Source organism: Ambystoma mexicanum, chromosome 5p (genome assembly GCF_040938575.1).
Source record: "Ambystoma mexicanum isolate Mex_15411 chromosome 5p, UKY_AmexF1_1, whole genome shotgun sequence".
NCBI classification, from domain to species: domain Eukaryota; kingdom Metazoa; phylum Chordata; class Amphibia; order Caudata; family Ambystomatidae; genus Ambystoma; species Ambystoma mexicanum.
Window position 1 is genome coordinate 694,730,687 of NC_090930.1, and position 25,791 is coordinate 694,756,477.

At 43.9% G+C, this 25,791-nt stretch overlaps 1 protein-coding gene across 5 annotated transcripts in view; it reads left to right on the top strand.

The window, feature by feature from the left end:
* Positions 1 to 25,791, top strand: part of GABRA3 (gamma-aminobutyric acid type A receptor subunit alpha3) — a 2,265,987-nt gene that overhangs the window by 428,687 nt on the left and 1,811,509 nt on the right. For all 5 annotated transcript variants that reach the window (XM_069613066.1, XM_069613068.1, XM_069613067.1 and 2 more), the window contains one exon: positions 11,673 to 11,794. In XM_069613066.1, the coding sequence (XP_069469167.1) occupies positions 11,673 to 11,794 (122 nt within the window). The remainder of the gene's footprint in view (positions 1 to 11,672; positions 11,795 to 25,791) is intronic.

Genomic DNA, 25,791 nt, shown 5'->3' on the forward strand with positions numbered 1-25,791 from the left:
ATGTACTTTTAAATCCCAATTTTTGAATGCTGGAGTCAATGTTTTGTATCGGGCAGTCACAATCTACTGTGTAAATGACAAGCGACTAAACAACCATAATTACACCAAGATTATCATCTAAGAAGATACAATTTGCCTGCAGTCTTTTGTTCAATTATAGTATTCTGAATTTACTTTCACACTGTGTTTGAGAATCATCGAAAAGGAGGGTGGAGGACCGCTATGAAGACCTTTTCATAATGAGAACACTATGTTGTTGTTTTTCTGGGTGGTTTCTAGAGACCCAGGGTGCAGGAGACAGGGCCCGGATGCAGGCAGTTGACCGATGTGTCTCCCTCTTGCTTTCCAGGCTCTACGCAACTGTGTCTGGCTCGGTTCACCCCTACAATGCACTTCCCATTGGGCACCTCTCAGGGCCCCTCCCAGGTTGCCGGAGCTGTCACTGCTTGACATTCTGGTGCGTGGCAGGCCATTACTTTGGCCCGATGTGGGCCCTCTTCCGCTTTCACTGCCCGTGTCACCTGGGCTCTGATGCCGGCAGGCTCCTCTGTGCTGTCTCCTGCTTGGAGGTACGGGTCAGAGCTGGGAGGTTGTCTCAGTCCTGTGGTGGCACTTACAGCCAGTACCACCTAACCCCAAGGGTCAATGCTACACCCGAGAAGGGTCTCTGGCCCAGGTTTGGGGGGGTGGCGTCACATGTGTGTCTTGCCCCCCTCCCCACTCATGGCTCGTCTCTGCTCTGGATGTGTGGCCCATCTGGGACTGATGTAAACACAATTGAGCACAGGCTACCCCGCACTTCCGGCCACACGTTAACTCCCAGACCCACAGGACACTGTCCAATCTCCGGATCTATCGCTGCGATTGCTCTCAGATTTTCTTTAGATGTTCCCTGGGGTATCCGGAGTTGAGTGGCGGTCTTCTCCCAAGGTTTGCTGGTAAGTTCGGGGGGAGGCTCAGGAACCTAAAGCTTGCTGGGCTGTGGGACCAGCACAGAAGATCTACTGCATCCCTGGGCCCCCTGGTGGCAACCATTTTCGCTGTTTCATACATATTCATACATGTTGCATGAAAATAATGTTTGCAAAGAAATAATTTAGAAATTGATAAGCGACATTAAATATTGCGTGCATACAAGTAGGTCCTGGCGAGGTTTTGTTTCTAGGATACTTTTGCTTAAACTCATGCTGTCCTCGAAACCACATTGTCATGTGCACATTTGACATACGATGCTTGCATAAGAGTGAACGTGCAATCCAGGTCGGTCTCAAATGTTCATCTAGTGACATACGGATTTTGTGCGGAAACAATACCTTTGTAGAGTGCCCCTTGCTGAGCAGCGCAAAATCAGATAAAAGACTGAGAATATGCACATCTCTAGGTGCCCAATAATTATGATTCACAGCAACACGACTTATAAAAATGCCACCTTGTGATTGTGCGACAATTTGCCTTTGAAATCGGATGACAGCGCAGAGCATAGTGCATCACTCTTTAAAGAAAGCGTCAGAAATGCAATTGAAATTGCCTTAGGATTTCGATCGCGATTTCGATCTAAAAGAGATTCTGAAGTGCAGTTCGCCCCCAGAACCCTTTTTCAAAATGATAAAATGTGGTTTCAGAAACACGCTCTACACTCTATGCAAGGCTAAAGCTATATTTCAGCAGCTTTTCGGACAGCTTTTGATCCTAGATACACTGCTGCCCCAGAAAGTAAACCCCAGTAAATCTGAGTTGGTCATAGTGGGTTTGCACTCACTGCCAGCTTTCGTCTCATTTGGCTTGCCAATCTGGAATTCTTTCCTTTCCTATAAAAACTGGGCCTGGTGTATTGGAGGTGAGGAAAACATTAAAGAGCCATTTGCCAAATTCTCAGGTTCATAGCACACCTTCACGGATAGTAGCTACTCACTCTGTTTCATTACGAGTTTGGTGGCAATTCGGCGTTATTACACTTATCGCCATTTGGTCCCGTGGGTATACCTTGGGATTACAAGTGGTGGTAGGGTAGTGTAATGCCTCACTTTTGGAGTTCACACGACTCCATGGGGGGTATTGGTAGAGTTACCACTGGCAGATGTACCACACTGTAAATCTGGCAATTTCTGGAGGTAAAGTGGTGGATTTAACTTCAGTTTGTTGTTGGAGGTAAATCCTTCAATTAACCTCCAAATGTATAACTCAGTGGTGTGGGAAGAACGGCAGTAATTACGTTACTGCCCAAAAAGTGTTGGTAACAGAATTACCACCAGTTTTTCCCCAAACCAACAAACTTGTAATGAGGCCACATTTCATTTGAGCAACATGGACTCTGACACTGGTTTATCTCCTGGTGTATCCAAATTAAATGTATGACTGTTTCGGCACCACTAGGGACAACACATTTCAATAGTGAACATACCTTGCCAGTAATTGTTGGCCTACCCTAGCTGCCCGAGGGAAAGCAAACACAGTTTCAGATTGTCCGTGTTACTTTGTAAACCCTAGGATGGTACATAAACACAATGGGAGAAACTCACAACGAAGAATGAACAAAAGCTAATGGCTTTGTTAGGCTTGGGAGAGTCTCAGTCTCGTTTTAACTGTCATTGCATTTCACAGAGGGAAATACACATTTGCATATCAGCCTGGTCTCGCCCACAGTGCCAGTCCAGCACTGAAATGCTAGGCAATCAATTTCTGTACAGGTAAACCCCCAGACCCAGACACCTGTTCCAGCATGTTGGGTATAATCAGGTAGGCGCCGCCGAGGTTCTCGGCAGCTGAGACCAGGGGGTCTTCATCTGGATCAGGGCTGGGGTAAACCAGACCCCACATCTGGGTTATAATGACGAGGGATTTCAAATTCTGTTTGAAGATATAAACCTCAAAGACATCATGTATGTCACAGTGCATAGACCTATTCCCCAATGGAACAAAGGTAATACATGAGGGTTCCAGCAGGATATACTTAGAGAAAGGAAATCCTATGTTCACATTGGTAAGACATTCTTAGTAATAAATCACCTAACAACTATGGAATGTGTCTTTCTCATTGCATTCCCTGCATATCCATGCTACTCATGTAAGATGTCATAAAAGAAAAAGTGCTAAACTGCCATTGCTGCAAAGAAAATGTTACTTTTCAAGACCTTTGTGTTTCTGGTCTTACTTAGTGGCACTGGCCCAGAAGCTCTGGGGATTCCCACTCGTTGGATTCCATTCTATCTATGTTCAGCTTGTTTGTGCCATTAGAAAAAGAGGGCAACTTCTCAGATTGCCATACGTGTACTGTTTAGATGGTTCTATGTTATTATATCGATTTTTGTAGGTCGACTAACCAAAAGACTGATTTATTTCGGCCGATTTTAGGCGGCTTACAAAAATGGAAAGTATGTCATTTATCCCCGATCCCTCACCCTCTCTTCCCAATTTTAGTAAAACAAGGGGGGGGTTCACCCCCAAACAAACCTCTGTCAGCCCCGTCGCCTTCCTCCCCTCCCATGCCCCACCAAAAACACACACAAACACACACACATACACCCAACACATAAACAAACACACACACACACAAACTTACCCAATGTCCGTCAAGGCCGCTTCCGGGTCCTGGCGTGCCTGTCAGCTCCTGTGGGCACTCGTGTGCGTCGTAGGGGCTGACAGATCATTTAGAAAGACCACTCTGTTCTAAATCGTTTTTTTTTCTTTTCGATTTTTTTAAAAAAAGGTCTATTGCCCTAATGCAGTTTAGATACAACTGTATACTTTTTGCATATTCAGAAGAGCGCAACTGAATTTGTATGTGCGTGCCTTTTAGTGACTAAAAGAAACATGTTACATTTAAGGGAAATGAAGCCCAATTCATTTTTGGATATCTTATTGCTTGAGCAATAGCTGCCTATGCAAATACTATAACGTTTGGAAAAACTTTGAAAAATGCTATGATATTGCAGTGAATTTATAAGATGTTCTCATTTCTTTCAGTTAGTTGAATCCCGTGATGGGAGTCACCAATTCTATCCTCCTCACTTCTCCTTCCCTAATTCCTCCCTCTACCCCTCGCCTCCATCTCCATCCACCCATGTGTTCCCCAGAGTCACTCTTTACAGTAGGCCATTGCTGTCCTTGTCTAAATGGTGTGTTATTTATAGACAATGAGACATGTTTATTAGCCATATAATGTCATTTGAAATTATGATTATACTTTCTCTGGTGATCACATCTCACTCATATTAATGATTAAGGCTTGTGTAAATTAATTGTTACATTGCCATTCTGGATTGCTATATCATTTATACCTTTTAATTGTTTTGTACAGCTATCATTCAGATGCCTACATTACACGTTTAGAACATGAAGACATTGGGCCTCATTACACGGAAGGCGGTAAGGGTTAATGGTCACCGGTAATGGTACCAGTGACCGTTAACCCTTACCGCCTTACTACGAGGTCCCTTTGCGGGACCCGACCTTAACGGCTGTTGTAGACCAGCCGTTAAAGTTGGCACCCGCAAAGGGACCATGGTGCTAATTACGGTACCGCAATTTGCGGTTCCGTAATTACCACCTTCCCCATTCCCATTATGCCCAGTGGGCCAAAAATGGGAATGGGGAAGGGCCATGGAGAAAAGGGAATTATCGCCCCGCCAACCTTGGAATGGGGTGGTAATTCCCCTTCCTCCATGGTGGTACCGGTATGGTACCGGCGGCAACCATGGTGCTATTAGCACCATGGTTTACCGCCTTCCATGTAATGAGGCACATAGACAAGATTGTGTGCCTGATTTACAAAAAGGTTTTCAGTTGAACGTTCCCATCATGTACACATCAGTCTTGTTCCTGCCCAGTCATGCAGGTAATGCTAGGCTACATCCCCTGCCCAAAGGAACATACGCAATCTCAGTCATGTGGACCTTTGTTCTCTAGGTAGAGCAGACCAGGTACTCGCCATACCATGCCCTCTTCATTTTCAACTGTTTATGGAGCTGTACGAATTAGCTGAGACTAAAAGAATATTCTCTATGCAAAGCGACAGTTGGTGCTGACCCCATAGAGGTTACACAGTTATTAATACTCCAGGTACAACCCAGAAAACAATGATCCAAACAATAGCTGAGGCTCAGTCATATCAACCAATACAGCACCTTTTACGAGAAAATACTTCAAGATTTACTGAAACTCGGGTATGACGCCCCAAGTCTATGGAAACGAGAGATAGAGGTGCTGAGTTTTAAAGTTCCTTCCTCCCTCCTTCTCTGCTTCCCTCCCTCCCTCCCTCCCTCCCTCCCTCCCTCCCTCCCTCCCTCCCTCCCTCCCTCCCTTCCTTCCTTCCTTCCTTCCTTCCTTCCTTCCTTCCTTCCTTCCTTCCTTCCTTCCTTCCTTCCTTCCTTCCTTCCTTCCTTCCTTCCTTCCTTCCTTCCTTCCTTCCTTCCTTCCTTCCTTCCTTCCTTCCTTCCTTCCTTCCTTCCTTCCTTCCTTCCTTCCTTCCTTCCCCCTTCCCTCCCTTTTACCTTCCTTCCTTCCTTGCTTCCTTCCTCCCCTTCCTTCCTCCCTCCCTCCATCTATCCCTCACTCTTCTGGTATTGGGACAATTTCCTTCCTTCCTCCCTTCCTCTTCTGGTATTCGGACAAAGGAAGGAAGAAAGGAAAGAAGACGTCATATCAGAACACATTCATCATACGTGGTTGGTTTATTCCTCACAGCATAACAAATACATCCCAAATATTTCCCCAGGGCTGAAGTTTCAGCATGTCCCCAGCTTAATAATGAATTGATATGCAGAAAGGTCCCAACCTACATAGACCATTTCCACAATAAACAGAGTACTCTTCTCAATCCGGCACACCTGCCATGAAATCCTTAGCTTTTTAATGTTGGGATAACATCCTAAATATCAAAATCTAACCCCCACGCTTTTTTTTGTCTGACCATATTTCTTGGTTCACTTATCTCAACCAATCCATAGGGTGCAAGCGATGTAGTTCCCTGTTTAGTAGGAGCACGTGGATTTGCCAGTGCAGAACTGCAGTCCTCGACTGATTACACTGCTGCCTCACTTGCAGCAATGTACCTGCTCAAGCAAACTTACATCTCCAACAACTGACCGCTTCTCATGATCCACCATATTGCATGTCCACCGCTGTTATCTTGTCTGCTGTATCTTCCCTGCTCACGGCAGCACTTTTCCAATTGACTTCCAAATTCCAATAAATCAACCGGGTGCCAGCATTCAGATACGTTTGGCTTCTAATTGAAGTTTATTTTTTGTCAGGATATTCTTCAAATTCGACGGCCATACTGTGCAGAATTAGGAGACACGTCAAGCTCGTTCGTCCTGTCTTGATCACAGACGGTCTTTGCATCCTTTGATTAGATATGTATGCTAATAAAGATATTCTACTCACATAGGTTGTTGACATTTGCTCTTTGATCCAATACATGACAGCCTACGATGTGTGCTGGAGTTCTGGGATCAATGCTTCTCTTTCCTGATCACATTTTGTAGAGATTATGGCAAGATCCATAGGTTTGGTTCACACTAATTATTGTAAACCTGGCCAGCATTCAATTCTCATTGGCTGCTGTCAGGTCAATATCTGCCATGATTAAACATGAGGGAGGGAGGTGGAGGGGATGTATCTTCTCTGCACTTTACAGGTTCTCACCAGAAATCCGAGGGCAGAGTTGCATCTATTCCTCCCTCCATATTGATACTCTGTGCTGTCCGGCAAATAGAAATTTCCACTGCAGCTGATGAGTCGACTTTCCTTCCCACAGCTGCAAGGAAAGATGCTGATGGAAGCCAGTGAAGCTCCCCTCCTGCTTCTCCATGCAGCCTGCTGGTAATTGTAACAGTCTTTAAGGGAGGTGAAAGTAGGAGCACCTACAGCAGTGCTGGCTAAGCTCCGTCACTCAGAGCTCATGTCCTTGGCAATATGTCATCTTTTATACAATCTATCTGTGCCATTACCAGGCCGACAAAGAGATAAATAATAGATCCCTGGCCTTGCACTGGAAAGTGCCTCCTAGTTCGATTGAGAGCCCTTCCGATACAATGTAGGCCGGGCTACTGGAGTGCTCCCTGTGCTTCACCTCAAGACTTTTTGACCTCCAGCCCCAAATAACATACTTGGGACTGTTCCCTCCCTTGCACAATGTTGCTTAATTCATGCAATGGAATCGCAATACCAGGCTCTCTTACCAGAATATTGATGTTCTTAGGATGTAATATGCAATGTGGCCTCCATTTAAAGCAACCCTGAGTTTCTAACCTACAATACGATTACAGTAAAACAATCAGTTTTCATGTAGGGTGATTTTGTGGTAATGATCTATTCTCGTTTATACGTGGTAAGAGCAGATCACTTGATAGGGACCTATGTGTGCTACAGTTCTGTGTGTGATAGTGTCAATAGGTTTAACGTGCATAGCTCGACTTTACCTGACCTCTGTGATAGAGCACATTTTAAATTCAAAGTACACTCAGTGTTACTATTTCCAACACTTATGTGAATATCCTTCAATGGCCCTGGCTGTGAAAGACACTGGGGCTCATTTTAAGTCCCCCGATATCCTGTTGGTAATTCCGGTTGATTACCATACCATCTCCACCACCCGATATCCCAGTGTTACCAGTATATTACGTGTCGTGACGACGCACCGTTAAATCCCTATTCACATGGAGTCCGTTAGGACTCCATGGGATTGGGATGCTGTTATCACCAGCTATGGTAATGCTGGTGCCGGTGATTGCAGCAATTGTCTGCCGGTAGGGACCCGAAGCACTGGCAGGTCAGGCGTGCCAGTAGATCACAGCCCCTACCGGCAGACTTGGAGTTTGCTGGTCCGGAAACGTACATGTTGTTATCGGCACCTTATTTCCAGACTGGCAATATCATAATGTGCCCCACTGACTGCTTTCCAAAACCAAAACCGGGGAATTTTGGATCTCTTAAGAAAAACACGTAACTTAGCCATGAGGTCTATAGAACGGTGATTCAGTTGAACAGTCAACTCTTACCCCAGCAAATTCCAACACACTCAGCATAACACACAGGTTAGTATTTAGAAATATCTTCGCCAGTTCTTTATCTGTGAAAGCCTACATTGTATCAGCCATAAATGAGCTTTATCAGATGCTGCTTATTTTCAAGTCATCAAAGAAGCCTAGTTTCCAATTTACTCCATGTAATAAGTGGATCGAATTCTGTTGGATGTCTCCATGACCACCAGTCTGGCTACAGAGCTGCCAGAAGCACGGAAACTGCTCTCTTGAACATCCATGATGATTTTCTCTCCAACCTTGACTCTAACATTCCCTCTGTCCTCATCCTCCCCGATCTCTCTTCTGCCTTCGACACAGTCAACCATACCATCCTGCTCAACCGTCTCTGTGAAAACCTGGATATCACTGATCAGGCTCTGGCCTGGCTGACCTCTTTCCTCTCAGACTGACCCTCCCAGGAACAACTTGGGTCCATCCTATCATCTATCTTCCTCTCTACCTGTGGTGTTCCCCAGGGGTCTAACCTCTCGTCCTGGCTTTTCAACCAATACCTGGCAACTCTCGCCCACTGTATTGTCATTTTTTGCTCAAGTTTCCAGTGCTACGCTGATGACACTCAACTCCTCTTCAGGCTGCCCTCGGCCACCTCCTCTCCCTCTCACATCTCTGATTGCCTAACTGCCATTCAAGATTGGTGTGTCGCCAATGATCTTTGTCTGAATGTCAGCAAGACTGAGATCTTCCTCATCAGCACACCTTCACCATCCTTTCCCCTCACTCTCTGGCTGGCTTCCCTTGGCCCTCCTCCTACCCCCTCCTGCGAGGCTAAGAACTTCAGGGTCATCTTTGACTCCACCCTTTCCTTCTCTGCTCAAATCTCTGAGGTCTCTAAAAAGTCAAACTTCCTACTGAACCTCCTCAGTGGTACTCTGCCTTTCCTCTCCTTCCCACAGAAGCTCATGGTATCCCAAGCTCTGGTTCTCTCTAGGTGGGACTATTGTAATAGCCTCTTCTTAAATCTATCTGCCTCTACTCTCCGGCCTCCTCAACTAATCCAGAACAGGACTGTGAGACTTGTCATTGGCCTCAAGCCCTGGGATTGTGTATCTCCAGCTCTGAAATCTCTCCATTGGCTCCCAGTGGATGCAAGGATTAAATTAAAAACCCTCTGCATTGTCCAAAAGGCTTTCTGGGGCCTGGGTCCAAAATACCTTCAGCTATCCCTCCGCAAATACCTCCCCTCTCGAGCTCTTCGCTCCTCTACCTCTAACTACCTCAGGGTCAGTCGTTTTTCAAAGAAATGAGCTGGGGGTGGATCTCTGTCCTCGGCTGGGGCCTCCCTCTGGAACAGCCTCCCTGCCACTCTAAAACATCTCCAGTTCCGGAAGCACCTCAAGACCTTACTCTTTTCTTCTGCCTTTGCTCCCGCTCTCCCCTGCTGATCTGTTCTCTCTTGGCACCGTGCACCTGGCCACCCTCTGTTCTCCGGGCCCAGGTACCTGCTCACCCTGCCATCCTCCTGCACTGCCTGCGGGCCACCCCTTGCACTGGGGTCTGTATCTGTACCCATACAGCTCCCCCTTTTTCTTCCTGCACTTATCAGACCTACCCTGTCTGCTGCCTTAAACCTAGCACTTGCAAATTTCTGGCTGCACTACCACTGTGTGTTGTCTTTATTATTTATTTATTTATTTATTATTATTTATCTGTTTCTCCTCTGCTTCACACTTTCCACTTCTCCCCCCTTCCATGCACTTTTCCCCTCCCCCTCTTCCATGCACTTGCGCATTCTCAATGTCACTGGGCCTAGTAAGATCGCTGTTTTATTCTCCCTGTTCCCCTCCCTTGCCTTGTCGCGCTCTGAAACACCTGCGTATGAGCGCTATAGAAATAAAATATCAATATCAATATCATTTTGTGACAGATGTGATTATTTTCAAACTTTATCAATGATCCTCTCATTTGTGAACCTCTGCATGTTTTTTCCTTCTACTAACACTGAATAATCTTCCGCATAAATCCACCAGCTATGAATGACATGTGGTTTCACAATTGTCTCCTTGTTGTATCACAATCAACAGGAAAACATACAGGGCTTCATTATAAGTTTGTCGGTGAAGAAAAAAGGGTGCCAGTAGCAAGGTACTGGCACACTTTCCAGACTGTCAAACTACGAGTCTGCGGTCAGGGCCATGGTACTCCCAGCAGGCCTGACCTGCCAGAAGTTCAATCGCCTACCGGCAGTGTTTTCACTGAAGCACCAGCACCATTACTAACAGTGCCAGTGCTTCAGTGTCCCCATTCCAGTGGTCGAAGTGAGCGGGAGCGGTCGGGAGCGGTGCTCCTCTACTTTTTTAAATTACGTTTTACAGCTCCTATACTTTTATTTTAAAAATAATCTGTTCCGGAATGGTTTCGTTTTAAAATAAAAGTGTAGGAAGACGTTACAGCTTGCTCTTTCATTGCACTGCACCAAACGTTCCTTTAAACAGCAGGTGCAAGAGTTTGGGGGTTTGTATTGTGTGTGGGAGTGGGTGTGGTGATGGGGTTTGTGGGGAGTGGATGCAGGCCAGCAGGGAACATAGCTCCACTGCTTCTTTTTGTACACTTCGACCACTGCCCCATTCCCATGGAGTCCTATGGGACACCACAGGAATGGGGATTTACCATTCCCCCGCCGCTTATGATTCCCCAGTAGCACCGGGATTTCGGGCGGCGGAAACAGTGTTACAGAGTCAGTGGTAGCCCACCACCTACCGGCAGGTTGAACCGGCAACCTCGTAATAAGGTAACATTGCTGACTTTGAGCCATAATAGTGAAAAATTGCATCAATGCAAGTGAAAATAACACTAGGGCAAACACATCCCTGTGCAAAACCGTAGGTTTTCAGTGCATGTATGCCCCCATGCCAAGCCTATCAATACGGCCGAATTTACTTTGGTGGAAACATGCACTGAAAGAATATGATTTTGGTACAGTAGAAATGTTTGTGTTAATGTTAATTGCAATTGAACTGATGCACACTTACTGTAATAGGGCCCTGGGGGGCTACTACTTACTGCAGTAGGTAACAAAAATATTTTGTAGGGTTCCAGTTTCCAAAAGGAATAGGAATATTGTTGTTAAGAATATAAGAAAATGTGACTGTTGTAGTGTGTGTGTATTGCTTGAATGCAAATGAGGACGTTAAATTGGATATAGATGTCATCTACTATTGGGATATGTTTGCAGAATTGAATAGGAAATGAATATGTTCTGTCCCGTTAACCTCCAGCTACATCAGCCTTCTTCCGGCTTCCAGTATTTTCTTGTTTTGTGGGAAGCTCATATGGAATGGGAGCTGCGCCCCTACAGCTAGAACCAAGCACCGTTCCCATAAGACCAAAGGGAAGACTGATGTAAGAGGATTCGACAGACAAATGCATATTGCAAAGATGCAATTATTCCAATGTTCCTGTTGATTGACAGTTTTGCTTATTGAGTATTTAGGAATAAAGAAAATGTTTCTTTGAATTATTTATCAACATGAATAATTTACTGCTAGAAGTTGTAAAATCAGGACATGGTGTGAATGGGAAATGTGTTTGTTTAATCAGGAAATCACTTGTTTAAATAGTAAAAGATATAAATACCAAAATCTTATATTCCATCGTTTTTAATCAATTTTCTCTTGCCCGGTTTCCTAGACTTTCTCCAAAGCATGCACCAGACATTGAGGAAAATGAAGTGAACAACATTACTATCTTCACACGGATTCTTGACAGACTCCTGGATGGATATGATAACCGACTGCGGCCCGGCTTGGGAGGTCAGAAGGGATTTCTATGCATCTCTCATCCTGTATGAAGAATTGTTTGCATGTTGCCGTAAAGTGTCTAGTGAATTCAACATTGTTAATTGTGTTCGATGTCTATCAACTGGGATATGTCGCTAGCACACATCAAATTAATGGAATTGCTTGCCGCAATCAACATTTCTAATGCGAGCTGCTTGCTCACAGAATGGGAAAGATGTCCCCTGGAATAGTTGTAGTGATGAGCAAACTTCTAGGAAGGGAAATTATTCAGCAGAAGGAGGTATTTATTCCCCATGGACCGTAGTTGAGCCCTGATGTAGAGATATCATATTAAACAATCATATTTCAATGTACATTGAAATAGAATCTAGGTGATACTCCATCCTCAAATGGAGAATTCTCAGAATAAATTGCCAAAGATTAGCATTTACAAATACTCTTATTAATGGAACAATGTAATCTAGTGATGAATCAATCTGCAGTATTTGCTGCATAAGTGACACAGCATTGTTCTACTATGTAATGTGTCTAAGATGCATTATCATCAAACAAACCGTGGGCTTAAACTAGGTTGCGTCTTCTCTCCCACCTTAAATAAATTGTTTAGTGCTGACTGCGCTCAAGCCATACAGAATGCCAAAACAAAAACTTTCCACCAAAAATAAACGGTACACATATACCATGGTTAGCTTATGCTGAAGAAATCATATTAATCGATAAGACACAAATAGGACTACAAAGATCGCTGGATGCACCCACTGAGTACTCAATGAAAAATCAAGTGATTATAAATATAAGTAAAACCAAGATCATGACTCTCAGAAGGAGCACAAAAAGTGACTGAGGGAAAAACTGGAGTCTGAACGGTATCCATTTGGAAAACGTTAAGGAGTACATATATTTAGGTTTCCCCATCACTGTAAATCCCACAGCTACTTACTATGGTGAATAAATTACAGCCAAAACCTGGGAAAAATTGCTTGCAGTAAGACATTACATCATACATCAGGGTGGATGTAATATCAAAGGCTTACTGGAGATCTTTCGTACATGCATTACACCTAGCATACTATATGCACTTGCAGCACTGTCACCTCACCTGATAGCATGGCTTGAAGGGCTAGAGGCTAACATTCGATGGTCAGGCATAAACTTTCCCAAATCAGTGCTAGTCGAGTCACTAAGACTGAAATATGGCTTAACATCGCTGGCCACAAGCTGGACAATTCAAAGATCCCTGCTTTACTTTAAACTCCTGCCCACAAATGATAATTCCAACGCCCTATTGAAACTCCGGTGCAAAAACATGACTTCAGCAAATTTAAATCCTTTTATTAAAGAGCTCAAATCCTCGTCCGCAATACATCTCGAGGTCTTAGATCTGGATATGTACATCATTAACAATGACCCCAACTATGAAAAGAACATCAAAATTAAATCGGCTAAATGGGACCTAACAAGAAACATTGAAAGACTGCAGGGGATCAAAAGACATAGTGGGCCTCATTATAAGTTTATCGGTCTGGTAGTAACGGCTCCTGTACGCTAACGGTGCAATTACTACCGGACCGCAAACTACGAGTTGTGCTTGTTGGTGACTTTCTGCCCGCCAGGTCTGACCTGGCGGGCAGAGTGGCACCGGCGAGCACAACTCGTCGGATGCACCGGCACCATTCATAAATGGTGCCGGTGCATCCGACCTCCCCATTCCCATTAAGCCCTATGGGGCTCAATGGGAATGGGGAGTAATGAATACCGGCACCCGGCAATGGGGACGGACTGGTTCAGCCAGGGTCGGAATGCCCCTGTACGTCCGCGTACGTCCCCATTGCCGGGTGCCGGTAATTTCATGTCTCTGTTTAAACCATCTTCCTACTATGGGGCATATTGGCTCTGTGAAAAATATACCTTTGGAAAAGCGTAGCTGCCACTCTGCCACACACAAGGGGAGACCTCTAGACATTTACTGACTAATTGAATACTTCTTAAATCGCGCTATCACAAAGAATATGGCAGATTTGTTAGTAGCATTGAGGACGTTGCCCATAATCAATTTTGGCCCACTTTGTTTGGCGCTGAATCCATTGTCATTGCTGCAGCCGTCTACCACAAATGGAGCGAAGTATTGAAAATATTTTTACAAAACTCATGAACCTGACAAATTTAAAAAGAAATTAACACCATTTTTTTAAATATGAGAATTACTAAAGCTGTTACATTTTTTATTGTATGTACGCTTGTTTCTTATTGTTTTTCCTTTTATCATATGTACGTATAAACTAAAGCACAATAAATACAAAATAAAAATAATAATGTGTCTAAGATGCTAAGACATGTGAGTCCTAAAAAGTACATATTTATTAATTTGTTCATTTGTACTTTATTTCAATAAAAATTACCATAAAAGTCAATACAGTAAAAACAACCAATACATTCATAATACAACATCAGACAATTAGTCAAATTCTGGGCTAATCCTAAACAAACAAAATAGAACAAGTTCCCAAATGTGCACTCTATGGGTGGCTCGGTGAAGAGTCCTTATATATTTGATTTATTAGAAGCCCAACGCATTTCGTGAAACAATTCACTTCTTCAAGGGCAGTTTGCATAATTTTTCTTTCTTAAAATAATCTGGAAGACATAATATTAAATTACATGAATATTAGTCCCAATAGTTACAAAAGATGGTGAAATTTCCAAGGGGCAAAAAAAAACTTTTTTGGACGATCCATATATTTCCTATTGTACATTGATTGAAGTTTGAACTTAAGACAGATCATACAGAAGTAATCAATAGTAACCACATTTTCATCAAAGATAAAAATAATTTGACCTGGTGTGTGAAAATTACCTAAGGAAAAAGATTCCCTTGTTAATAAATGTTGGATGTCCTTCATATGGGGAGAGCTGTCAGTCTCCTGTACTTGCAGTGTAGCCTTAGTCTCTAAGTTGTTAACAAGAAAAAGTAGGAAAGGAGTCAAGAATAAGGAAACCTGAATCTAGCTATCAAACAGTTTGAGGTAAAAGTAAAAACTTACCACCTTATGTCAGAAGATGGTAAGAAGATAGTGAGTTTAATCCTAAACAAAAATATAGTACAAATAAGATATAGTAGGGTGAGAATGGAAGGCACAAGACAAATGCAAGTATGAGTCACTCTCATTGATTAACGGACAACTAGAGAAATCGAATTACATCATTCAAACAAAAGAAACTCATCTATCACTTGCCCCTCTTTGAGACTGAACCTAAGATTGGAACAAGGGGTAGTATGAGACACATCAGAACTCAAAATGGATCAAAGACAGTTTAAAAAAGCCACCCTGGTTGAACCAATGGATTTACTCCTTCATCTCCAGGTCCTCAACAAGAAGCAGGGCGTGGCAAACGTTGCAGCAGAGTCCTTGGCTGATAAACATAAAAACAGGGCCTCTGCAACTGTATGTAAAACCTCGAGCGATGAGGAGAGGTTTGAAAGATCTCCTCCTAAGATCATCATAGTGGGGGCACAAGAATAGAAATGAGCCATACTTTCTATTGTAGCCTTGCACAATGGACATACTAGAGTGACCTCATGATTCCATTTGTTCCTCAAGGCAGCCAAGGGCAAAATGTCCATTCGGCTCTCAATGATCAATGTTCACATCTGCTTTGGTTGCATCTGATCCAAGTAATCTACGTACCTCAGTGACCAAAATCTGGTAAACTGGACTGATGCATCCAATTTAGCACTCATTTCCTCCTCTCTTGCTGTCGTAAGGGCATCAGCAATGGGAGTTTTGAAATCTCTTTTAGTAGTGCAAGGGGTGGTCCAATAATCATTTAGACTAATGGCCTAAAGGCCTGGAATTCCTTCTTCACAAATTAAAATCATGGCAGCGACCCACCCCCTTCCTGGGAAAGCACATCAACGAGGACCAGCCTCTATTTCACTAGGTAGACACTAGATCAAAGCCTACCCCAATAAAAAAGTGGTATGGCCCTGTAGACGTTGTGATTGGCCACAGATCTAACTCTAGACCAATGGGGAGATTAGGCACACAGGGCGGTAGACCCAACAGGTTCCTTAAATCTGTTGTTCAATTGTAGCCAGAATAATCTTGTGTGACCAACCCCACAGTTCTGCACCAAACAGTGCTGCCTGCCTGGTCTGGGCTTTATATGCCTCTAGGGTTACTCCCACAGCACCCCCGTGCTCCCTGGTGAACACAGCTAGTGCATCACTGCACCAAGCAAGCATCAGTGCGGCTTTAACCAGTTGCTCTGTCCATGTTCAGTCATCCTTGATTCTGATGCCCAAATAATTGTATTTTTGGACTTGTTCAATTTGGGCAACTCCCAGGGACAGTTTGAGTTTAAGTTGTTTCCTCATCCTGATCCCCTTGAACCTAATGACCTCACTCTTTTCGGCATTGGTGGAAAGACCATTCACATGGCAGAAACCCTCAAAAATGCTTAGCTGGTGGTGCAGTCCCACTGGTATTAAAGACCAAAGGACTGCATTGTCTGCAAACAAAAGGACAGGGTTCCTATCTTTTCCCAAAAGAGGCACGTCTGAGGGTACCCTCTAAAGATCATTTATTACACCATTTATAAAAAAGGCAAAACAGCAGGGGGGTCAGGACGCAACCCTGCCGGACCCCCATTTTAATGCTCACTGATGTGGATAGTGTTGTGGCCAACCCTCATCATATCCTTGACCTATTGTTTACATGCAATGCACTAATATCATTCAGCAGTTCAATCGGGATTCCCATATCCGCCAAGATAGTCCATAACATGGTTTTTGGGACAGTGTCAAATTCCATCCTTAAATCAATAAAGACAGCGTATTTAGGCATACTCATCAGAACAACACATTTATCTCATAAGAGGCATTGTCTTAGGCCCTGGTCGACTGTGCTCACTCCCCTCTGCTCACCTGCATGGAGATGACTCAGAAATCCACCCTCACTGACCCATGCCTCACAATGCTTCAGGAGTGCTCTGGAGTAAATCTTGCTGCCGGCATCAAGAAGGGAGACAGGCCTATAATTGGCTGGGTCGTCTCTAGCTCCCTTCTTGAAGATAGCCACTATGACTGCCTGTGTCCATGACTCTGGAAGCCTGTTAATACTCAGACCTACATTAAACATCCTAGTCAAGTAAGGGACTCAGACCAGTGGTTAGTTACCAAAGAAGTCCACATGAATCATGTCCTGACCTGGGGTTTTGCCCATCTCTGTGACTCTAGGCAATCCTCACTTTTCCCTCTGTGAGATTCAGAGTGTGCAGAGTGAAGTTGGTACTTATATGACCAGCACACCCACTATCAAAGACGTGTTGGTCCTGATATACATTTGTAAAGTGGTTGACCTACGTCATTTCTGGCACAGCCCCCCAATAGGTGATTATGCTCAACAGGGCAGGCTCCACTTAGTCAGGAGTTTCCAGTATCTCTATGAATTTTCACATTTAATTGCTTGCAATAATGAGTCCTACAATTCACTCTGATATTCTTGTTTCTTTCTTTTTAAAATCAGGGTATAGTGCCTCTTGTGGTATGCAAGAAGTCTAGACCTTCAGTTCTCACCACTTTGGCCTGTCTAGTCAGTGTGCCTTTGGCTCGTTGACACTCACCATCATAACAGGGATAAGTACGAATTGACACATTTCCCACAGTTTTCATTGGCTTAAAAAAAAGCCCCAAGATTCTCATCAGTTCTTCATGTGTCATTACAATATCTGTTTTTGCATCAATTGACAAAGAGAAGGGGCTGTCGAGAATTGGAAGACTATGATCATAGATCTCAGGGATTAGCAAGTCTGTATTGAAATTTGTCCACTTCAAAACTTGTCTTGAGTGCCCATTGATAGAAATTAGAATTGCTGTGCCAATATCCTATTCATCAGCCATTCTAAAAATCTTTGGGGAAACTGTTAAAATGTACAGATAATCCTCGCTCTCAACCCTCAGTTGCACCTCAAAGCCAATGATAAATTGCCACACCTCGAGATTAAGCATCACATAATCAATCAAACTTGAGGGATTACTACTGTGGAATGTAGTTCCAGCTGGGGAATTGCCCGGGAACTTGCCATTGCTTGATTCCATTATAATACAAGCCACCGTCTCCAAGTTATTGTACTTCCTTTTGGGTGCTAGAGCCACCAGCTCCTCTATGCCCCAGTCTCGATCCTCTTCCTCAGTGATAGCAACCATGATTCTCAACTGCTTCAAACTGAAGGTTTAAATTACCCTTTGCCAGGATCTTCAATAGATCTCCATACTTAGACTTCCAGGCGTCCACTCAACCTTGTAGATGGACAAAAAGCCCCAACTAACCCCATTTAAGCAGCACGGCAATGGGGAAAAAATGACCAGCTGCAAGTATAACATATGCCAAGGTACTTTGCTGCACCCTTAGCACAAATCTCAAAACTTGCACCCATGAATATATGCACAGTAAGTGAAACTTATCGTATAGTGAAATATACAAATGTTGTTCATTTGACCCTCCCCTTAGAAGAAACTGCGCAAGACAAAATAGCATTGGACTTTAAAAAAAAAAGTAATGTACACAAGATAAATAACCAGAGAAAGGACATTTCCAATAAATATGCTGGTAAAGTATAAAAGGTGCTCACCTTTTAAACCTAGCAATCAGTCATGAAATATTCCCTGGTAAACAAAATCCCGTTACGAAACAAGTGCTTGTTGTCTTGTGTGAAAGTGGCTGCACTGGGAACATGACAACCTGAGATAAATCCTGGTAGCCAAATACATAAACAAATACTTGCTAATCTGATAAACCACATGTGTTGCGTCCCCTGTTCTGCAAAAAAAGTTACGCTCTTCACCCACATGCCCTGAAAAGCAGCCACAATCAGGGGAGAATAGCTGCACCATTGTCCAGGATTACAAACTTTCTTGCCACATCGTGGGCAAATATTCATGAATTAATTGCCCTCCCATCATTTCCCCCATCACCCTCACGCCTATCTTTCAACAATACTCTGCTTTATAAAGATAACTTGAAAAGTACACATTCCGTAGTGCTACTCAAAAATATAAATCCTTATTGAAATATTTTAGGCAAAAAGTATATAATTGTGCCATTATCACCACACCTCCCTTGACTGCAGACTACACATACCAGAATGCAATTCAGCAAAAGGCTAAAAAATGATCTGTGAGTGCAATACTTTCAAGGACTGACATTAGTACAGTTTAAATAAGAATAATGTAGATAGTGTGTGTTATGAGATATTTAAAACTAAGAAAACACATGACATTAGGGGCTGTGAACTTTCTCCTATTCATGCAGCCACCAGGACGGACCCAGCTTAGTTTCAAAGGAACAAAGGATCTGCCCCCTTAGGCCATGTTTCTCTAAGTGGCCTTGTAAGGTGGGCTCATTTATTAGGGAACATGGCTTTTGGGGGCTGAACCCTTCCTCGCTTTAAGCTAAGGTGCGTTCGTCCCAGTTACTGCAGGGATGGGAATCCCACTGTTGCTGTAAAAATACCTATTTTTTAAATTATTTTTGACTGCGAGACTACAACTACAAGAATGCAATTCAGCAAAAGGCAAAACATGGTATCTGAGTGCAAAACGTTTAAGGACTGACAGTAGCACGGTTTAAAAAATATATATTATATGGATGCCCATTCAGACACTCATCCATGCAGCAACCAGGACTGACTCTGCTAGCTTTAAAGTAAAGAAAGGGCCAGCCCACTCCTCTAAGTGGTCTTGTAAGTATGGCTCATTTATCAGGCAACATGACCTGATGAGGCTAGCCCCTTCCTCATATTGAAGCTAAGCAGGTCCTGTCTTGGTTACTGCATGGGCAGGAGACATGGATGGCAATCGGATCACTGGCCATGACCTTTGGCAATGGCCAGTGATTTTCCATCCCCGACATCACTATGGCAGTAAAAATATCTTTCAAAAAACGGTTATCATGGGTACTGAATTACACACACCCCGCGCTATCCATAATCCTTTATAGCCGCTAACATCGGAAAAACGGCTGGGAAATAAAATGCTTTCCTGCCCCCCCAGTCCCTCACCAAGTGCCCCTCTAATCTGTGCCAGATCCCCCCACTTCCCAGATGGCCTCCTCACATCCCCTGCCCTCTCCCTTTCCCCCACAACACACACTGTTTCTGTGACGCAGTTTTCTTTGAGATGTCGGCTAGCCAAGGCTACAGAAAGCTTTGTGTTACAAACTCAGTCCCTAGACCCACTCCAACTCCAAAATGTTACTTGATGCCATCTAGCCACCCTCCCCACCTCTAGCCTGATGCCGTTTGCATGTTTTTGACATGCAAATGTCTTTTTTCCTGTGTTTCATTTTCCCATATCCTCAGCTATAACCACGAATATCTCTCACATCGACAGAAAAACAAGATGCTTGCTGTTTCATTTCTAAAAACAGCCCGTTTTGGGTAAATCCCCAAGATATAGCTATCTATTTTGCAGAAGGGGGCACCCCCTTCTCCATCAAATATTTAAATAACTAATGCGCGGAATAACCCCAAACCAAGCATTGATAGCGAGTTAATGCATCGTGGCCAAGTTATTTTGAACCTGGTCAAAATCTGCCCAGTGGATTGGGCTGTGCTCTTTGGCAGAAATTGACCTTCTTTGTCATTGGGATAATGTATGGGAAGTAGGCCGCAACTTTGGGAAAAAACAATTTTCTTGTCTTCTTAATAACTTTATTATTTTTTTATGTATTGTTGGTCAGGATTGTGTGCAGTACCCTTTGGGTGCACTGCAGCAATGTTGACCTCCTGGCAATAGGAACCCAACCTTTGGTATAAGTCTGTACTACACAGGTTGGTAGTGTGGCTGAGCAGCCAGGCTTATCTCAGGAGTGGTCAATGGTGAGCAGTTGGGTTGTAACACAGAGTTTCACAGTGACAGTTATTCGAATGAACACTGATAATCATGGTTTCTTGATTAAAAAATTATTAATTTATTTAACAGTCAGTTATATAAGCCTTCTTCAGAAGGGAGCAAAACATGTAACAATTATAATATACTTCAGAACACACTCTTAGTTTCTCGAAATCAGATGGCACACAGACACTACCTACCCCATCCAGTGACTTAAATAGCTAGGACACTGTGGACATTGATTTATCACTGGTACATTTAGAACAATAATGATTTTGGTGCAAATGTTAGATATGGGAATAAAACTAAGGTCAACAAATAATTCATAAACAGGTAAGCACCTTTTGAACCTTCCAATCTCAAGTAAATGTAACCCTTTCCTGGGGGAAAGGTAAAGGCACAGACTAAAAGGTAAGCAGAGACTCTCAGGGTGCCAGGACACCCAATGCTAGTTGAACAATGTTTAGGGGAGCTGAAGATCTTCTTTGCAGGTAAGTACAAGTCTTGCACAATATTTTTAGAAAGATTTGTAGAAATAAGATTCACTTGATGGGCCACAAACTGGGAGGCTTGTGAGGGTCAAAGGTGTAAGCAACTCTGCAAGGTTAACCAATGCAAGTCTCAACTGAGAGCAAGTAAGGCTACACCACAAGAGATGAGTTCTCTTAGACTTTATACTACCTTTGGTTAGAATAAATGGTTCCAGCTGGCTTCTGTTCCTGTACAGCTCTGCAGATCCTGGTGGGCCTGGGCCTCAGTCGTGTGGACAAGAGGGAGGTTGTCTGGGTACTCCTGCACTGCAACGAGAAGCTCAGAGACAGCGATGGGCAAACTTCAATTCAGTGGCACTTCAGCATTTCAGCTCCTCGTGTCTAACACCAAATAGTAACACAGCGGCTCTCGTATACCCCTTCAGTCTTTCATCGCATCTGGGGTCCAGCACTCTGTTGAGGTGGCTCAGGCTTGGCCAGTCCTGCTTCAGGGAAGTCCAGAGGATCTTCCTGGTGCTCTGGTCCAACTTAAAACTGATCCACTCGGTTTGGTGTTCCTCTCCTTGGCACTTTGGTTCCAGCAGCAGCAGCAATGGAAGTACAGTCAGCTTTGAGCAGATGTCCAAAAGAGTTCACTCCGGAGTTGATTGGTCTCACCAACTCAAGGGGAGAAGTCATGCTTGCAGGGCTTCTCTAGTCAAAACTAATTTGGAGCTTCAGCACAGCAACAGGGCTTCACAGGGCAAACCAGCAGTCCAGGAGTTGCAGCAAGTGTCTCTTCCAAGTTCCTCTTTGGATTCCTTTGTCCAGTGGTCGACTCTGCCTTCCAAGCCGAAACCTCACCTTTTATGCAGGTTTCTACCACTCATTCCAGACTAGCTGTCAATCACACAGCAGGGTGGCTGTCCTTGCTGGACAGCCAGCCGGCCAAACACCTTTGGGTGCAATCTTGCAACCAAGGGGATTGCGCACAGGGAGTTTCGGGCACCTCCCTCACTTCCTGCCCCTGCCAGACATACTGGAGCCAGAGGCAGGCTTCACTCGTAAATTCCGCCAAAGACAAAACTAACAAAGGGACCAAACCTGGTTTGGCGCGCAGAGTAAATTTCAAGAAGGACGTTTCCAACAAGAAATGATGAAAAAAGAAGACCGGGGCCATTTTGACAAAATGGGCACCCAATGGGTGCCTTACTGCAGCTGTGAATGCAGCCTGCTGTAAAAACACACAATTGTAGTAAAAAGTAAACCACTGCCACCAGCCATTAATTGTAGAAAGGGTAGAATAAAAATATCACATGAGAAACTAGACAAAGGGAATACTAAGTTACCCCCCCCCCCCCAAGCACCCTATGGTAAGACAGTGTGTGCTGGGTCTAGAAACTCACAAAATGTAAGTAAAGTCAATTTCACTTTACTGCTCTTGGAAACAGTAGTTTCACCAAGAGAAGGTATTTAAACCTTTGGGAAATCTTAGAGACTTCCCTGTACCACTGCACTGAAGGTGCTGTGTGTCACAATGCAAATATGATGCCTATGGAGTTTGTCAGACTCCAAAGTCAAAAGAAACACAGAGTATGAATCACAAAAAACAACATGAGAGATAAAAAGTCCTGAAGTCCAGCAAAAAGAGCTGGGGGTCTCTACGGTAGAGAGGAAATGGCAAATTTCTGAGAATTCTACCTAACCTGTATCTTTATGAATCTTTGGAGTCTGGAGGGGCCCGCGAGTCCCTAATCACTATTGTAATTTCAGTTAAATCCTCTGCTCAAATCAAAAGTTATTAACAATAGAATTTTAAGGGGTTTCTATGGGAGCCTGACTTCCCTTAACTGTAGTGTGGCTTTCGCTGCCCTATAATATATACATGTATTAATTGCTGAATTTATCCGACTAAAAAAATAAGCAAATCTGTTCTCCCTTTCCTAGATAATGTATTGAAAAGGCAGGCTACTTGTCACTTTCATTTCTTGTTCAAAATACAAAAGATCCTCAACGAAACATACTGACATAGATGAGGGTGCTCATTCTTTAAGACACCATCACATTGTTTGAAGATGCTGAGGTTTGCTGAGCTTGGAAGACTGCATTGGATCAACAGCACCATTCTTCCCTCTGTAGTCAACAAGTATGGATGGACAACTAGGGTTACACCATTTAAAGCAAAAGATCTTCCTACAGATCCATCGAGTTGGAGTTGCAGAACAAACTCAGCAGATTTTCCAGTTATAAATCTGCAAAACTGAAATATCTTTATTGCCAGATTACTACCAGTGAACATTAGGTAAGGCCGCCAGATTTTGAGTTGGTGTAATTACCTAGAGCTCCATTGTGGTATGGGGGAATGACTGCAAGTGGTAGTCCACCCACTGTGATTACACCATTTTTTGAAGGTAAAGTGGCAGAAAAGCCTCCAGCTAATTGCTGGAGGTATTTCCCCCAGTGTCCCTCCAAACTCGGAAATGGTGCCATATTTTTACCATACTGCCATACTCATGATGATGCCCTATAGGTGCAGACATTTTGGGTGAATCACACTGTTAATTTAGTCTACAAGCACACAACCATCAACATTCTGCACTGCAATTACATTAATATTGCTGGATCACTCTGTTTGCCTTCATATCCCTTCTCATTGGAACCACTGCTCCCATGTCCCCTCTCTCACTCTGGCCACCCTCCTTGGGCCCTCTTCCCTCACCTTCCTGTTAGACAAAAAACATTGGTGTCATCTTCGACTCCACTCTCTCCTTCTCTCCTCATATCACAGACCTTGCCAAAAAGTCCCACATCCAGCTGCACCTCCTCAGAGGTATTCTACCTTTTCTCACTTTCCCCCAGAATAATCCAAAACAGGACTGCGAGACTTATCCTGGGCCTGAAGCCCAGGGACCATATCTCTCCAGCACTAAAATCTCTCCACTGGCTCACGGTGGCTGCAAGATCAAGTTCAAGACCCTCTGCATCTTCCACACGGCTTTCTGGGGCCAGATCTGCACTACATCCAACTCTCTCTGTCGAAATACCTTCCTTCTAGAATCCTTATCTCTGCTAGCTCTTACTCTCTGAGGTTAACAATCTTCTCAAAGATTGGGGCTAGATCTCTCTCCTCTGCAGGTGCCTACTTCTTGAACGGCCTCCCTGCCGCTCTCAGACTTGAGCTGGATCAGCTGAAGTACCGGAAGCAGCTCAAGACCTTCCTTTTTGCCTCTGCCATCTCTCTCTTGCTTCCCTGCTAACTTACCTGTCTGTTGCGCTGACTGGTTGCCTGATATGCACAGAGTCTCACTGGGAACCAGGCTCCTCCTTGACCAGTCTTTCTGCACTGCCTCTTGGCCTACCGCACACTTAGGGGTTGTAAACTGTAATCCCCTACACCCCCCTGCCTCCTAGCACTTACCTAGAGTTGTGCTGCCTTGGCTGCACTTACTCAGAGCCTGCTGTCGTGTTTGCACTTCCCTTTCCCCTCTTACTTGAACTTCACCCTCTCCCTTCCCCTTGCACTTCTCGTTGTCACACTTGCATAATCTGAATGACACAAGGCCTAGTAGGATCATGTGTCTCTTGTTCTTGGGATACCTAGAAACACTTGTACACAGGCGCGATATAAATGCCATATCATATGATATCATATATGGGCTTCTGAATTATTGTAGAAATTGGATGCTGTAACGAGGCAAGAGGCACTGAAAGTATTGATCATCAAGACTATGGGCCTCATTACAAATCAGGCGGTCCGGAAATAACGGTGCCGGTAAACCCGCCGCCACTGTTGTTTCCGGACCGCCTGATCCCGACTCCCGCAGGCGGGAGGTGATGTTCCCGCCAGGTTTGACCTGGCGGGTTTAACACCGCCCGCCTGCAGGCGGCCGAGGAAACACCAGCAGCATTACGAGATGCTGCCGGTGTTTCCATGATCCCCATTCCCACAGGACTCAATGGGAATGGGGATTAACACCATTCCGCCTCCATGATTCCCGGGAAACCGGGGTTGTAATGCCCTCGTAATGAGGCCCTATGCCTTCCATGTATTAATGCCTAATGTATGAGGTAACTAAACACTGTGATATTTCATAAATTATTTCCCCTAATTTCAGTTGCACCACTCCCTAATCTGCCAGGCACAGTTTCTGTTTTTCTCATGAGACTCACTTTCAACGTTTCATTTCTTATCATGACTTCTAAACTCTATATATCTGATGATCACAAGAGGAATGAATCAGGATCATTGGTGGCATGGTGTGCTGTATGAGATATCTATGGGGAAACCATTAATGCAGAGAGCTGCCCCCCCCTAATCAAAGTGCCACAACAATATACCTATTTATACTATTCAATCTAGCCCTGTCTATGAACCACATCATTCCGTGTAGATCCCTCACACTTGCGCCATAGATAAGCCAAGAATCAGGCCGGTGTGTAGAAAGAATACACATTTGTACAAATGAATAGGACAATTAATATTTGTACAAAATCACAAATAACGCCACCACACTCCATGGACCAAATGCTTTTCTTTCATAACAATTCAAATTTCACACAAATGGAAAACACTAGTTGGTTTAGAATAACACTGACCATGTACAGTTTTCCTTCATTGGTAATTTCCGCCTTGGTTACATAGAAACACA